Genomic DNA, 18188 nt, shown 5'->3' with positions numbered 1-18188 from the left:
TTTAATTGTTCAACATGTTGTGATACAGAATAAAATAATAAAAGCCCCCAGCTCCTGTCTGGGTGATAACACGCTGTAATAGTGTCTCTGTGTGGGTTTTTAGAGAGGCTCTCCCCCCAGCACTAACTGAGATCCCCCCCCCCCCAGGATGTGGCAGTCACAGCACCGTGACAACCACTGACACCCTCGCCCCGCGCGCTGGGGTCTGTGTCTCAGCCGGATCCTGGGGGCCGCAGGTGGGCGTGGCCCGGCGCTGACAGGTGGGCGTGGCTAGCCTCTGGGAAGCGCGTTCACGGGTTGGCGGAGCGACCAATGAGCCTCGGGCTTCGTGTTTGAGTGACAGGGAGGCCCCGCCCCCCACGGGTGTTGTGGTTTCCCCCCGGCAGTGCGGAGGCTGTTCGGGAGCCGGTGGTAGCGGCAGCCCTCTCCGGCCGGGAGTACAGCAAGACACGGGGGTAAGTGTCACCCGGCGGGTCTCTGCCCCTGCAGCTGCTGCCATGGGAAGGGTGAGGGGGCATGTGTGACAGCTGCTCCATTGTGGGAACATGTAGTGGTCATGCAGAGCCATGTTCATTCACATGTTAAGGGTGCAGACTGCCAGATGTACACATGGTGAGAACCTCACTGTGCATGCATTGTGCCAGCACGGAAATGGCTGTGTGCACACACCCTGATCACACATACATGTACTTTCACATGTACAGATCTATTTATTAACATGGGGTTGGCATCATGCATGCACTCTTGGTGCCCTTTATTAAGAATTGGGGGTACATACCTGCCCTACTATGCTCATGGCAAACCAATGCATGTGTAGTATGTCCCCCCCCTCTCTGTCATGCATATAGCTTTGTGAGCACACATGTGTGCTGTGTGTGTGTGTTAAGCTGGATGGGCTGCATGCAAATCTCAGGGACCCTAATCACAAAGAAATCACATCACCTGGGCTTCTGTCCTCTGCATACTGTGTGTGCCTTAACCAACATACATGGTACAGCCATGTACATCCATGCACACAAAGAACACACAGCTGTCAGAAGGACTCTGCTAGCAGAGTGAGTGACAGCAGAGGGGAGTCGCCTTGCTGTGCTGTGTCTAGGCTTATCTTGTGAAAGGAGGTGAGCAATACACACACACATACAGAGGCTTTGCTTTGTGTGCTCTCAGCCTGCATTTGCTGGCTAGTAGAGGGATGAGCCCTGGGGCTTTCTCTTTCCCAAGAAAGCTTAGCATGCATGTGCTCCCGCATATGTGTCTGTATGTGTGACATCTGGGGATACACTAAGGAGAGGGATGAGGTGATAAGAGGAGACACACACACATATATACATACACACACTACAGTAGCAGCTGGACCCAGTACACATTCTCACACTGCCCGGCACGGATATGTGTGTATGATACAATGTCTGGGTTATCCACTAAACTCTGAATTGTTGCCAATTCAAATTTGAATAGAAAAATGTACGCTAAAATGCCCAATCTGTGACTGTAGCTGAGCTGGATACATTTTCCATATCAGCTGTTTTGGCCTCCCTTTTTTTTTTTGTCAGTTCTGATTTTAATTCGCTGCCATTTAGTTCAAGTTTAGGTAATAAACCCCTGCACGCGTATACTTCACACTATTTAAACCTTTTAATTGCACGATGAAGTACAAAGCATTGGCAGAATGAAATGAAGGATGTCTTTATCACCCCTTAATGTTTTAGTTGAACTACTATGAAAAGTGAAATATTCAAATGTAAACGTTCATGTGAACTGTGAGAATAATCAGATTTTAGTGTTCTTTGTTGTGTTTCTCGATATTACTTGTGTACTAAATGCCACTCAAAGTATCATGATTGCTCAAAATGAAACCTTGTTCAGTTTAAACGGTATGCTTGAATAAAACTGTAAATTGCATCATACAATACATCTATGTAGTAATTGCATGGAGTAATTTCTTTGTATATTTTTTTACTGCAGGTCCCCAATGTGTGTGTGCGCATATATCTATTTTGTCCTTGACGCGTGTGACATCCTTAGAACTGCCAGTGTGTCTGCTGTCTGCCATCACGTTAAGGTATTCCTGTCTTGGAGGGCAGTGCCAGGGAGAGGGCAGAAGTAAACCAGATTGCTGTGAAGAGTTTGCTGCTGATAGCCCTCATGGCAGAGCCAGGAGGGGGAGGAGGTGGGGGAAATGTTGGCGAGGGTGGCGATAGTGTACCCTCACCATTGCATTCTGCCCTTGGCAAACTGACATTAAAGGCTAACGAAGATGAGAAAGGAAATGTGGAGCGGAATGGAGGGACATGCAATACTGACAACACCAGTGGTAGTGGAGTGTCCAATGGAGACTGTGTCATTGTAGATGCCAAAGAGGACCGTGGGTCTGCTCAGCCTGAGAGCCCTGGCATGGATAAAGGAAGCAAGCAAGGCCTGCCCCGCAGGAGCAGCATTATTAAGGTGAGTGGACTTGCTTTCATTCCTGTCTCTAACCGCTCTTGTCACATAGCAGTCCATGTTTGAGCCCCAGATTTGCATTTAATTGTGCAATTTTTCATTTCTCTGGTCAGTTTTAATAGAATAGCATACATAATCATTGCTGTTCAATCACGTCTGCCTGTTCAACCACGTCTGCCAGAATTTTGGAGTCTAAAACTCCAAGTGCAAAAGGAGTTGTTGGCCGTAATAGGTTTGGATGATGGGAATGGCAGTTTACAATATACTGAGTGCTAGGGGTTGGCTACGCTATGCTTTCCAGAGGCGCACATCTATTACACAATCACGTCAATTGTTATAAATCATGTCAATCGTTTTGATTACTGCGACTATGTGTACTTTTTGTGTTAGTTCCTTTAATGTTATTTTGTTAATGGTTTTTACATGGTATAATTGATGGTTTCCATTCTAACATAGTCCTGAATATTAAGTGATTATTGCTGCGTTTTATTTGCATTATGGAATTTAAAATGAAGATTAATTTTCAATTGCTTTATTGATTGAAAATTAAGAATCATAAATTCTATGTTCATATTAAGAATTGCCTCATAATCCCTTGTTTCTTTTTACTGAACTCATATGCTTGCAGTGGGTGTCATTTGAAAATATTCTCTGTGGCACTGTTGCTCAGGTACTATCTACATTATGGCCAAAACTATTTCTATAAAAGCAGGGGATCTACAACTAATTTTCTAGAGTTTTGGCTAACATAGCAGTATGGGAGTAGTACAGTTCTTCAAACATCAGGAATCTACTTTTTGGCTACCCTGGTCTAGCTGGCCAGTGTAGGGCAAGTAGCTTGTTTACAGTCATTTTGCTTTCATACTGTAATTGCCGCTCATGTGATACTTCTTGTCTTCCTTCCCTCCCCCTATTCTTCTTGTGTTTGCAAAAGCTGCTTAGAGTGAATGTGGTATTTGTCATTAGTACATGTAGGATGGGTGTGAGCTGTAGTTGTGTTAGTAATGCACCGGATCCAGCAGAGGAACTGAGCCTTTGAGACTGGTATCTTTTCAGAATGTCTGTTGCAGGCTGATTGTCTGTCTAACCTTGGTATGGTAGCAGTCAGTGCTGAAGGAAATCAACGCTTTCTTTAGAACCTGGTTTATTATAATGATATCCTTGCTCCTAAAAGCCCAAAATTGGGAAACAAAATAGGTTTAAGTTACGTAAGGCTCAAATAATGTTTTATGCACATACACAAGCAATATTTTCCTAATATTTATTAGGAATTAGTATAACTGTTGGACAATATTAATTGTGTTCTAGCATATCATTTATTTACATTTTTGTTTTTTTATTGTACTCCCGTACTGACCTTTTAAGATGAGGATTATTCATTGTACAGAGATAAATTGCCCGCAAACTTTAAAATGTTAGGCCAAAAAAGCAGAGTTGGGAAAAATCTGTAGCTCAGTCAAGTTTGAGATTTTTTTCAAATTTTACTTTTTGGGTCCAAATTTGTCGAGTTGCCACTTTTTTTTTTTTTCAAACTTTTCTGGTTTATTCATTTGAATGTTTTATTTCAGTCATTTGCATTAAACAAACAAAATATGTATGTGACTTGTTTTAATCCTTCTTATGTAGGGTATATAAAATTCTCTTTCAATGACAATAACACAAGTCCCACCTAGAGCATTGATGTCTGATGTTTGGGAATAGAAATCATTTTCTCTTTAAGTGTATGATCTTTGGTGTGTGAGTTTTTACAGTATCTTTAAATAGGATTTGTATCTGTAGACCAACATTGGCTATTTTTTTTAGCTGCATCTACACATTTCATATGTTATGCAAGAATTTGAAACATAGCTGAAAAGCCAGAACACAGACCTCCAGGCATGATTCAGTAAGCCATTTGTATGACAGGACCCTGTGTTTGATGTTTTAATCAGATGACGGTTTCCTACTGAGCAAATACTGGATTATATTTCTACGATCTATGAAATCTCACCAAATTTATCTTCGTCTGCCCTGGAAATGAACTATAAATGCTGTTTTGTTTGTGTGTGTGTGTGTGTGTGTTTTTTTTGTGTACTGTTCATGGCGTGTATCTCTGTTCATGTGCAAAATGCATTGCCTGGTTGATATCTTTGCGCCCTTCGATAGTCTTTGCTTTCATGTTAAGCTCTTCTAAAAGGCAATTTGTTTTGGGTCGGTACCGAGAACAGACTTGGTACAGTGGATCTTAGAAAACTTAAAATAATACCAATACTCTTACATTTTCCTATACGTAAACATTTAAATGCAGTTGTGTATGACTAAACTTTTTTTAAACCTTAAGGTGCCCCAGCCATATTTATGTATGCACACGCAAATGCATTTTTTTTCTACTTCTGTAAACATTACAGCAAACCTCATTAACCCTCTGTTGACACATATGTGATCCTGGCATTTGGTATCAACAAAATGTTGAACTGTGTGCAACTGATCCAAGTCTTAATAGTATAAAGCTTTGTTTTGTATACAGTGAGAATAATTATTACTAATTATACATATGCAGCAATGCATGGTAATTTGTAAATCTAGGATAAAAATGATCTATTAATATCGTGTGTTGCTTTGTAATGCATTTTTGTTTCTCAGTACAAAATCTATTTATATATAGCATGTTCTTATTTCACATGGCAAATGATTTATATAGGATACAGACACCAGAGAAAACCAATCTCAAAAGACTCTCCCATACAATATATGAAATCAGCTTTAGAACCTTAATGGTGTTTGCAAGAATAACGTCCCTCCTAAATAGTTTTTTTTCGTGGTGTCACAGCACCGTTATCAAAGCTTTTTCAATACTAACAGGATATGGAGTAGGGTTTTACATGATGTAAACATCAGGTGCTGCAATATGTTACACAATATGGCCAGAGCATCATGTTCTGTAAACAAGAAATCCTGATATTTCCTATGTGTATGTCTCCCTAAGAATGGTAACAAAGCTTTGGCAAACACCAGGGAGCTCTGGTTCTTAAATTGTAATACCTGCTGCCTAATTTTTTTTGACAGTTTTTTATATATAAATTATGATTTATTATTATTTTTTTTTTAATATTGTGTATGGAATGTTGGAGATCCGTGTTGTGGCTCATGGGAAATCAGATTCAATTTAGAACCATGAGGACATTAAACGTCATCAAATGTAGCTCAAAGGAAAGCGTTGAATTAAATGCTTTCTTACGAGCACACTCATCTAGTCCCGAATGCTCCTGTAGGAGGAGCTTTGAAATGGACATTCGCCAAGGAAGCCAGTGGGCCGCAGCAGTGAAGGAATCTTGGCTCTGTGAAAAAGGTAAGTAATTACTCATTTTTATTGCTTACAATGGATGCAGGCAAAAGTTGATTAGGGAATGGGGCACTATAGCATTAGAAATACAGGTTTGTGTTCCTAATATTATAGTGTTCCTTTAAATAAAGTAAGATTATTATAGTGTACAACAGTTCCTCTTGCACAGTAAACTAAAAATAATTCAAGTATCAGCTAAATGGGGTTTAGAGTCATGTTTATTGGGAGTGTGCCAAAAAATTGTCATGGCACAGATGGATAAACTAAGCATGCACTGATTTAGTAGACTGCATGCTATGTCCCTTAATGACATGTAAATAAACAACAAGTTTACTGATTTAAAAGTAAGCAATGAGAGGGTATTTACAAAGAAATTTCTGTGACAACGTTTTAAAAGTGGAGCAATTAAGACACATTCCATTTTTCTACATTGTGATTGCTGGTATTTTGAAGCTTTGCACAAAAGTTTATTTTTCCTATTAATAAATCCAGTAAGTATCATAATGCTATTAATCTGTTTTGGCATCCTATAATGCAATTATAGGCCAAATATGAATGGTTTGAGATCAAAACACTCTTTCATTGCAAAGATTTGGTTCAATTTTGCCTCTGTGAAGTTAATCCCGGACACTTGTTTAGAATTCATAACAAACAACTCCGTTACATATTTTAATACCTCACCTTTTTCAAAGTATGGTGAGAACTCGTGACATCGGATTATGTAGCTGTTATCTTTAAACCATGATATCCAATCCATGTGTCAGAAGTTGAACGTTTTCCAATTTTATGACATTTTCTAAATGAGCTGTCTCATAGTGCAATGTCTTAAACATTTAAAATCTGCTGTAATAATGCTAGCACGGGTATATAAATCCATATTTTAATTTCTTAAAGTGACATTACTTTTTTTATCTTCTAATATAAAAGATCATGTTATTCATAATGAAAATGAATGCCCCCCCTCCCCCCCCCCCCCCCCCCCATTGTACTTTCCCACTCATGAAAAATCCACCGTCTTCTCTTTAATTAGGACTGGTGGGATAATTCATAAGTACCTTGATACCTTAGTTTTCCATTGTCAGGATTGTTGGCAAGTAGTGATGAGATGACATGCATTCTTTCTTTTTACAAGAACATTTACAGTAATAAGTGGTTGTTTTTGAAATATGGTGAGTTTAAAATTGTATTATCTGCTTCTTAATAGACTATTCCGACTAAGGAAATAATCTACAAAATTATTAGCCCTGTACTAAAGACTAATACTGCAAATCTAAACTGGACTGATGACTTGTTTGGGATCATTTATTGTGCAATGTCAAAACACGCATTTAATACAGTCCCTAAAGAACAAAGTAAGCAACCATATAATTCAAACCACATCGCTTGTATATTCCTAGACGTTACCTAGATCACTGACTAGGAAATCATCACTGGACCATAACATTTAAATACAAATCAGCTGTACATTTCAGATCCTAATGCACTCTATGTATATTCCAGTACAGTGCCACAGACTGACAGTGAATTAAAAATGAAATATTAGATCAGGGCACTATTGATAGAAAATTAGTGAGGCCGTGAGGCCGTAGACAAAACATCTAATCTAACTAACATACACTGTATCTATTTTTTTTTTTTTCTGTCTTGGTTTTGTAGCAGAATAACACTGAAGTGGCTTGAATGTGTTCATTTACACTTGTCCTGATTTTTTTAATGTAGTAATCCGTCAGACCACAATATAAGTCCACTGAGTGAAGACAAGACCATATTGGCAACATTATTTGTCACCCAAAGTTCAGTTGTCAGTGCGCATTTCCCTGATTATGTGTAACCTACCCTATCCGCTCTCCGTCAGTTGTTTACACAACAAGTTTTGTATGCGTGCAATGATTGTAGCAATTTGACACTGTCAGGCACATTAACCTAAGTGTGAATTCAAAGTGAATGTCAAATTTAAGGCCACAATAGCTTAATTGGAAAAATCCTGTCTGTCAGCCATGCTTCGATTTCGGCTCCTTTGGCCTTAAATTTTATATTCCCTTGAACGCTCACTCTAGTGAAAAACACTGTTAGAAGAATATATAACACTGCTGAGAGAAGATATGTTTCTGCTGAACTTCATCTTCATAGAGGCTGTTTTATAGGTTTTTGTTGCCAAGGTCGATCGTTTCATGATCCATTATATACTATGTACAAATAAGGCACAAAACATAAAATCTCATGCCAGACACAGGATAGTTTTTGAATATTGGCAAACAATCTGGTAAAGGTTACTTGGTGCACACTTCTCGGTATTACTTTATTAAAGGGACACTATAGGCACCCAGTGTGTGTATGTGTGTAAGTGTGCAAATCACGCTGACCATGCAAGAGCTAAGTCCTTTACTACCTTTTTAATCATTCAATCAGAACTCCAGTCTAGTAGAAGCGTTATACTCTTCGGTGTGCTACAACAGCTTATGTTAAAAGCCCCAGTTTGTTAAAAAACATGAAATTGCTCTCATAAAATATTCCATCTGATGGTCCTTGCCTCATTTAAATGCACTGTCCAAAGAGTGCTTCCGATGAAAACCCATTCCAAGCGCGTTCCTTGCAGTGCTCACAATGAAATATTGACCAATCAGATTCCTCTGATCGGGATGCGCTACTTCTCTATACCCTTTCTAACATATTTAAAGTGTTGTAAATATGCAAATTACACTAGAGTGCATACACATTTCCATTCTATAACCCCAATAACCATATGTATAAATTATACTAATAAATATATGATCAACAGATCTCTTCAAAAGGTGTAAAATTATATATACATTTGAAAAGCATAATTTTGTTGGGTTGTATACATTAAGGGCCTAATCCAGGGCTCGAGTCCTGTGGGAACAGCATTCCTGCACTTTTTCCACAGCAGGAACTCTGTTCCCGTGACTTGTCCTGCAGAACCCAGGGCTGGCACAAGCAACCGCGAGAGCAGGGGGGAGCACAAATCCGAATCCCCTGCCTCTGGCTGGGAACTCTGATTTTTAAACTCACCTCTCTCCCTGCAGCCAGTGGAGTCTGCTGGCCTCTCCTGATGATGTCATGAGGAGGGGGCGTGACTTTCACTGCTCTTCTCACAGAACCACCGGGGAGTCTGGGAGAAGAGCAGAGGAAGTCACGCCCCCTCCTCCTGACATCATCCGGAGAGGCCGGATGACTCCACTGGCTGCAGACTTCCACACTCCAGATCTTGTCTCACCCCTCCTGGCCCAAGGTAAGCCTCAGGGAGGGAGGAATGCACTTTAGTTTTTTTTATCCCCTTCCTCAGTCCCTCCTTCCCTGTCCCCCTCCTCAGTCACTGTCCTCTTCCTCAGCCCATTTCCCCTAAAATGCATCCAAACATTCAGTATCTCCTCCCTCTGCATGCAGACACTGAACTTTCCTCATAGAGATTCATTGATTCAATTCATCTCTATGAGGAGATGCTGATTGGCCAGAGCTGTGTTTGAATGGTGCTGGCTCTGCCCCTGATCTGCCTCTTTGTCAGTCTCAGCCTATCCAGATGCAGACTTGAATACAAGTAAGATTTTGCTATATTTAGGGAGGCATGAGGGAGACAGGGGGGCTAGATGGTGGTTTTAACCCTATAGGGTCAGGAATATATGTTTGTGTTCCTGACCCTATAGTGCTCCTCTAATTATTTAGGACCTCTTCATTTACTGCAATCTGAGTCTTCGAAATCCTGTAGGTGATTCACCTGCTTGTTGGTCTTTTCCTGACTCCTTTATACAGAGCATGACAAAAATATGCAAATATGTATAGGTAACATTGCAACCTTTTCCATTTTCTGCTCGCATGACATCTGTTTACAGCAAGCATGTCAAACTCAATGGATAACATGGGCCAAATAAACAAGTTTTAAGTTCATGTGGGTGCAAAAAAACCCGTAAAACTTCAGTTTTCATAGACACATAGGTTTATTTTGAAAAGTACAGTAAAAAAAATAAAATAAAAAAGTTGCCTAACTGACACTGGACATCCTCACGCTTGTAGGGCTTCAAAGTAAACAAAGGAGCGAATTTATTTTAAGGAGATATATATATTTGCTTATAACCAATGTTCCAGTCCAACTACCTTGACATATTACGAAAAGTTTGGTAAGGGGACTGAAATGGTGACTGTAACAATTGACGTTACCTTGTTGATTTTGAAGTCCTGTGTGTTCTTCACTTTGGCTGAGAACATCAAACTTGATGATCTCAGCCAATCTTAAGCTTTCCCAAAGGAAAGCATTGGGAGGTTATTGTGCATGTGTGGCAAAAAGCTGATCCACCAATCAGCATCTCCATGGGAAGCATTCAGCGCCTCCATGCAGACCCAATCTAACACACTGTCCCCTCCCTCCACTCTAATACACTGCCCCTTGATCTAATACACTGCCCCTCCTCCCTCCACTCTAATAGAATACACTGCCCCTCCTCCCAACACTCTGATTTAAAACACTGCCCTCCCCCAATTTCATACACTGCCCCCTCACTCCCCCAATTTCATATACTGCCTTCCCTCCAATTTAACACACTGCCCCCCCCCCTCCACTCTAACACACTGCCTCACTCCCTCCCCCAATTTAATACACTGGTCCCCTCCCTCCCCCAACCTAATACAGTGCCCCCTCCTTAAAATGAATACACTGCCCACTCCCTCAAATTTATACAATGTCCCCCTCCCCAATTTACCACACTACACAGGAAGGTCCCCCAAGCCCTTTTTCTCATACCTTAAGATGAGCCACCCGTCCTCCAGTTCCAGCCCGGTTCTTCTCTGCTCAAACAGGCCAGATGTTACTCTCGCACTGCGAGCAAGAGGAAAAGGGGAGTGGCTGGCCCGCAGGAGCACGCGATCGGCCGTGGGAGGGAATACCAGAATCCAACAGGAAATATCTTTGCAGCTTCAACACAAAGTGGCCCCAGGGCAAGTGGGCCGCAAATATATCCATCGTGGGACGCAAATATATCCATTGTGGGCCGCATGAGGCCCGCGGGCCGCAAGTTTGACCTGCTTGGTTTACAGCAAGGAATAGGTTCAGTTCCTAGCCAAAGCATTGGTGTAAATAACCGCTGTTCTGAAACCAGAATGTCATGTTTGCTGAAAATCTGAATGCTGTCTGTGCTTGTTTGCATATTTTGCATGGCATGCTGGGAGAATTGTCTGTATTTTTTTAATCATGTGTAAATTTGTGAATAATAACACTTTTGCAAAATATGTCATTACAAAACGATATGTCAGTGATGCAGAGAATGTAAATTTAAAACTCCTTTATTCTGTAAGTTTTAATACTAACAATTTACACAGGCTTAGTATGACAATCTTTTGCCAGCTATTAACCCCTTCATGACAGGTGGAGTGCTAGAACTGTCACTATATCATTGTATTTGCCCAGATCCTTTGGGTTAAACACTGCATTCTATACTAGTATGATTCTTAGAGGGAAAAAAAAAAATATATATATATATATATATATATCTAATTATTATGTTTTCTAAAGTCTGCCTGTTATTTTTAACAAGCAGATCAAACGTTACACCAGGCCAACTGCAGGGAAAATCTAATCCACAGCGTGTCTAGACTCCGGGAATTGTAGGATTAAATAGCAGTAGTGACATGTATATTGTGGAATATACATCACGTTTGCCCAAAATGGGATTTACATTCCCAATCCAATGCTAAATTCTACCAGGTATTATAGCCAGCGAAAATCTGTGCATGTGTGAGTGTTTCTGTATGTGAGATAAAGAATGCATGTCTCGGTGTGTGACTGAGTTGCATTCCACAGCAGCTGGATTATTCAGCCCGTCTCTGGCTTTCCAGCTTTATATAGAAAAAGCTAAATAAAAACAGATGAAGATATGCAAATTAATAGTATCTATCTACCTACCTATCTATCTATCTATCTGTCTGTCTCTTACAACATTGAGTACACTCACTCATTCACTAAACAGCAATTTAAAAGCTCACAAAATGTAATATTTTTTTTTAAACCCAACCTAGGCAAAAAGAATGTGAGTTTAGTTACAGTATATGATCATACACTGCATAATCCTGTCACAACGCCAATATAAACCATTGTTGGCATGGTGTGTGTGTGTGTGTGTATAAATGTATGTATATATTAAAGGAACAGTTAAAGCACAATAACTACTTAATCTAAATAAAGTTGTTATGGTGTATTTTGGTGCCAGGAGGCCCCACAGCGCATTCTTACCAGCAAGTAGTAAAGGGGTAAACCATTTCCAGTTTTGTAACTGTGGCTGAGAGTGTCAGCTGACCGGCAGGAAAGGTTTAACCCCTTGAGGTAAGATTGCACCCTGGATTGTATTTAGATTATGTTTTTATGGTGCCTGGAGTGTTTCTCTAATGACAAGCTTTACATCACTGCATACCAATTCTATATTCATGTGGTTTATGCTATGGTAAAAAGAAAAAAGAATAAAAAAGGAGGAATCATCAATATTTTTTATAAAATAATTTACAGAATTTAGGTGTAGAATGAACCAAACATTGCTCCGTTTCCATAAGATGTGTATTTTTTTTCTCACACAGGCCCTTATCTTTTCTTCGTATTTCAGGTTTAGACAGCATAATTGTGAAAATGGAATGTCAATTAAAGGGTCACTCCAACGTCCATGGAGGAAGGAATCTGGATGTGCAAAGTTTTTTGCTTGAAATCCTGCAAATACTTTTGTGCCTGGGACTAGTTGCACACTGAGCAGAGCTCCATGCTGCCTAATGTTAAAGGGAATCTGTAGTATTAGGAACACAAAGCTGCGTTCCTAACATATAGTGCCCCCTTCCTTGTCCACCCCCGTCCCCCTCCAAGCAAATAAAGGGTTTAAAAAAAAAAAAAAACTTTTTTACCCGATTCCAGCACCAATGTCCCTTGGTGCTGGGCCAGGCTCCGCCTCTTCCGACGTCATCTGATGGGGTGGACCTAATGCGCAGCAAACACTGCACATGTGTACGGCTTCCGCATAGGAAAGCATTGCCTCAATGGTATCCTATGGGGCTTTCTCTGATGCTGGGTGTCCTCATGCAGAGTGTGAAGACGTCCAGAGTCGTTTCAAACTCCAGGAAGTGCCTCTACTGATTGTCTGCTGGGCAGCCTTAGACCTGCGATGTAAATATCACAGTTTTACATTGCATAACTAAGGGGGACAGGAGCACTGCTCCCAGACTACTTCAATGAGTTGAAGTGTTCTTGGTGCCTATATTTTATCATAATTCTATTATAACATTACATCTGTAAGTGCACATTGCACTTCTACCCTTAAAGGCAGCACTGGGAGCAAGGTAAAACCTACATTTCCCCCTTGCCACCTCACTGCATTTACAGCTGTTGTGTTTTTAAATATTTGCCCCTGGCTGCGGTTGTAGTTTAAGTCGCTACATTCTGGCACAATACCAACTTCATCCAAATACTTAAGGAGTTAAAATGTTTTCAATTGATTTAACCCTAGAGTTCAGTAGATGGTATTAGTTGGCTTGGCCCCTCTAACAATGGTTTCCTGAGCTCAGCTAACGTTCTTAGCCTGTCATTAGCTTGCCATTGAGAAAACTGTGTGAGAAAGATACGTATCCATTAAGATGGCGGCCAGGACCTCTATGCATCATAATAATTTAATTTAGATAAATTTATTTTACATGGAGTGTTACTTTAAGAACCACTGGATTAGAATATATGAAGAATTGAAATCATGGTAGGGAACTTACAAATGCACAGATGAGATCAAAATAAAGTCAACTCCCTGTTTTCTGAAAATGCAGAGGGCCTGGAGGAAAAATAAAATACAATGCAAATAGGCATGCTTTATATCAGCTGTTCGATTTTAAACAGAGTCATTACTGTATCACAAAAGTAACATTCGGACCCTCAAAGTACAAGTGTTAACCTGCATGGCTTCATTAATTATAGCTGCCACTCTCCACAAGCTTTCAGCCCTCAGGTTTTAAGGGTTCAGAGACACTGAATAGACATGTTTATTTAAAAACACTACACCAACTAAATATTGAAATCTTTGTTTTTTTTAAGGCACACTGCAAGTACCTAGAGAGTTGTGCATACCATAATAGTTTATACAGAGTAGAAGAGTTAGCTTGTTTGAGCAGGGCCCTCTTCACCTCTTGTTATAATCTGTATGTCTGTTACTTGTTGTCAAAAATACCCAATCTATGATTGTAAAGTGGTGCAGAATATGTTATAACTATATAAATCCCCTATATTTACTAAATATGTGTTTTTCTGATATGAAAAACGAAATTAAATCCATAGTACTGTATTCCCATCTACCTGGGAACTGGCAGACCCTTCTTGGCTCCCTTTTACTAATTGTTATAACTTCTACCTTTTTCAGCCTTTGCATCTGTCAGTCAACTTAGAGACCTTCGTACAACTTGCTTCAAATATCTTGCAGGTGTAGATAATCGGTGTTCAGCATGAAACATAGAAAGTGTAGGTTGAAGAAAAAAAAAAAGTAATCGTATACAAGTGAAGTGTTCTGTTCTGAAAAGAGATCTTAAAGGGGATACTATGAGTTGAAACTTTAAAAAAAAAAAAAAAAATATTTACTGACTTAATGGCATCTTTGTGATTCCCTGGGCCCTTTTTTATGGTTTAACCCCTTAAGGACCAAACTTCTGGAATAAAAGGGAATCAAGGGGGTTAAAATGTACTCTAAATAACGTTTTTCCAGTGCGTTTTCTCAGTCCTTACAGCTGCCTGCTCCGCCTCCCTTTTAGCATTCTCTCCTCTTGTTGTCCAATCAAATGATTCTCATAGAGAAGCACCACGTGAGAGAAGCATATGAGGGCTCCTCCCATCAGATGCTTCTAATAGGGAAGAATTGATTGCACGTTTGATGTTCAATGCAATACAATGAGTAGGCAAATTTCATTGGTCAGTCCTCCGTTTTACATTATTGCCCCACTTTTTTTTATAACACTTTGATAAATTTTCCCACTTTGATAAATTTATTTGGTTCTCTTCTTCCAATGCATTGTATGCCCTGGCTACACCCTGACTGGACAATATTGTGATGTCAATTAGTAATTCTTTAAAAATGCAATTAAGATTAAAATGAGAATCAGATGAAAAAATTATAGGCAATTTTCAGACGTGTAATTTAAGAGTAATGGCAGTTACCATTGAAGTTTATGCTCATGGCACCACTGCCCTTGCCCAAAGAGATTTTGATAGAAAAACATCCAAGTATAGATAATAAATAGCATGTCGCATGCATACAGTTTACAACACCTATGTCCCAAGTAGATGCATTATACGCATATTTTAGTGTTGCTCAGATCAGGAACCATGATTGGATGAAAATGTTCCTAAACTTTGTTTCTACTGATGTAAGTGGCATAAAGGGTGAGAGCCTCTAAAGAGAAAATATGAAGGTGAGGTTTATTATTTTTAAATTAACACTATAGGGTCAGGAACACAAACATGTATCCCTGACCCTATAGTGTTAAACCACCATCTAATCCTCCTGAAACCCCCCTGCCCCCCCCGGTCCCCTCTTGCCCCCTAAATATAGTAAAATCTTACTTTTGTTCAAATCTGCAGCTGCTGGCTCTGCCCTTGATCTGCCTGCTTGGCTGACATAATCAGAAATGCTGTTCTGAGCCAATCACAATGCTTTTCTATTGGATTGGCTGAGACTGGAGAGACTGGAGGAGACGGATCAGGGGCAGAGCAAGCCCAAGCCAAACACGGCCCTGGCCAATCAGCACCTCCTCATAGAAAGTAATTGAATCAATGCATCTCTATGAGGAAAGTTCAGTGTCTGCATGCAGAGAGTGGAGACTAGATGGGCCGAATGGTTCTTATCTGCCGTCACATTCTATGTTTCTATGAGATACTAACTGGCAGTGCTACATACTGCACAGCACTGCCCCAGGAAGCACCTCTAGTAGCCATCTGAGGAGTTGCCAGTGGAGGTATCCCTAGGCTGTAATGCAAGCATGTCAAACTCAATGGAGAACATGGGCCAAATAAACAAGCTTTAAGTTCATATGGGCCGCAAAAAAACGTAAAACTTAAGTAACTTCAATAACTTAAATATTTTGAAAAGTACAGTAAAAAAAAAAAAAGTTGCCTAACTAACACTGGACGTCCTCACGCTCGTAGGGCTTCAAAGTAAACAAAGGAATGAACTTATTTTAAAGAATATATATATATATATATTGCTTATAACCGATGTTTCAGTCCAACTACCTTGACATATTAAGAAAAGTTTAGTAAGGGGACTGAAATGATGACTGTAACAATTGACGTTACCTTGTTGATTTTGAAGTCCTGTGTGTTCTTCACTTTGGCTGAGATCATCAAACTTAATGATCTCAGCCAATCTTAAGCTTTCCCAAAGGAAAGCATTGGGAGGTTATTGTGCATGTGTGGCAAAAAGCTGATCCACCAATCAGCCTCTCCATGGGGAGTGTTCAGCGGGAGCATGCGATCGGCTGTGGGAGGGAAGACCAGAATCAGACAAGTTTGCAGCCACAACACAAAGTGGCCCCAGGGCAGGTGTGCCTTTTCTCTGAAAATACAGTGTTTACTGCAAAAAGCCTGAAGGGAATGATTCTACTTACCATAACAAATACAATAACTTGTCAGCTAACACTTAAATACAATAAGCTGCAGTTGTTCTGGTGACTATAGTGTCCCTTTAAGTAAAATAAATAAATTTGAGTACCAAGAAAGTAATCAAATACTCCACAGCCTCTTATTGCAATTGCTCAAACATTGATCTTGCAGAAGAGTTCTGAGTTGTTTTTAAGTGTTAGCTGACAAATTAGGCTACTTAAATCTTATAACCAACTTAATGGTTGCCGAATGAAAACCATGGTGGCTCTACCTGCCGAAGTCGTTCAAATTACTTTCAAGTATGTTGTCAGACCTTCAATCATCCTTCCATCTTTTGTTCCATCTAGTTGAGATTCATGTCATGCAAGGATTGAGGGGATATGCTGACATACTTTAGCTCAGCAGCCGCCTTTGGCAAGGCACACGTACCTGCAGATAGAAGTCAAGGATCTCCAGGGGGCAGTAATTGAATGATATTGTTCAAACAATTGGTGAATGACAAGTGTATTCTATTACTGTGGACAGACAAGCTAAAGTGTATCTGAGTAAACATAGTCTGGCTATACAAATGAAATGTAGACGTGATTCTAAATGCGATTGGGATGCCCTTTTGAAGTCTATTTTAAAGAAAATCGGGATATATGTTTTTTGGGGGTTTTTTTTTTAGATCTGAGTTCAAATAGACTAATGGAAATTCACTCTTATCTTTTGATTACAATTGAAAACTACTTAGTTGTAGGAAACCGCAAACTTGATGGTATCTTTGAGCATTGAGCCGTAACCTCCCTGACACTGAAATGTTAGGGGAATCCATTTTGTTAATCTGATTAATTGATTAACAGACTTTCAGTGGATCGCAACGCTTTAAGCAGCAAGACCATATACTTTAATATTTACATTTCTTACCTTTTTGTGTTTCTTTATAAAATTTTGCCCTGTTTTTTCTCATCATTAGGTTTTATTTTCCGAGTGTTCATTCATTATGTGTTTCATGTTTTAAACCACATACATTTCCTGCTGCCCTTTCAGTTGCTTTCATCATGGTGCATACACACTTTTGTCTGCCTGGCACGTGCTTTTGCAATGGAATAAAATTAACTAAAATTACTCCTTGGACAACAAAGGATCTGCTGTGATTGTGACCAAAATGCTTGTGAGGTCTGAAAAATAAAATTTAAATCCAGATACCTACACCATTGAATTTCTGAACTTTTTTTCTGGATGGGTCCTCCACTATGGCTCCAGCATAATAACAGGAGGAGAAATCAGAATAACATCTCTGTTTTTCTAACAGAAAAAATGTGCCCTGCTATGCCAGGACGGAACTTGGTTGAGATGTTAGTTGTTACATTTTTAAAGAAATTAAACATAGCAAGTTGTCAGCTCCAGGTGATTTTCAGTAGGTGGTTGTTTAAGATTTGGAATATGGAGGACTATGTGGGCAAGAAAGTAATTTTGCTTTTACAGAGTTTGTCGATACACAAATGTGCATGTGAGCAAGGATCTGGCACAAGTAATGCACATCTAACATGCATTATCAAAATTATCCGTGAAGGTGTTAATGGAAGCAGGTTTACATGGGATTATAAAGGGCCTTATCTTATACATGTTAAGATTAGAAAAATGAGTTATCCGTCAAGGGAAAGCAGAAATCCAATCACTGAACCTAGAGGGCTTTGACTGCAGGGATTAGCACATTCCATATTCCATTTTAGAAATGTTTATTTATTGTAATACGGTAATTCTATAGTTGCCCATATAGTTAGTGCTGAGCGCGCTCTAGTTATCAGGGGCGGACTGAGAACCCTC

At 39.8% G+C, this 18188-nt stretch overlaps 1 protein-coding gene across 2 annotated transcripts in view; it reads left to right on the top strand.

Moving 5' to 3' along the window:
• The first annotated feature begins 374 nt into the window (after positions 1-374).
• PLCL2 (phospholipase C like 2) overlaps positions 375-18188 on the top strand; it is a 204781-nt gene continuing 186967 nt past the window's right edge. The window contains exons 1-2 of one of the 2 annotated variants that reach the window (XM_063452311.1): positions 375-455; positions 1966-2445. In XM_063452311.1, coding sequence (XP_063308381.1) covers positions 2146-2445 — 300 coding nt within the window. In that variant the 5' untranslated portion in view covers positions 375-455; positions 1966-2145. Of the gene's footprint in view, positions 456-1075; positions 1119-1965; positions 2446-18188 lie in introns of those variants that run through there. The other variant, XM_063452312.1, reaches the window with a different exon arrangement.

The sequence above is a fragment of the Pelobates fuscus genome, chromosome 4, assembly GCF_036172605.1.
Source record: "Pelobates fuscus isolate aPelFus1 chromosome 4, aPelFus1.pri, whole genome shotgun sequence".
Lineage (NCBI taxonomy): Eukaryota > Metazoa > Chordata > Amphibia > Anura > Pelobatidae > Pelobates > Pelobates fuscus.
The sequence above is the reverse complement of the archived record's forward strand: the minus strand, read 5'-3'. Positions and strand labels throughout refer to the sequence as shown.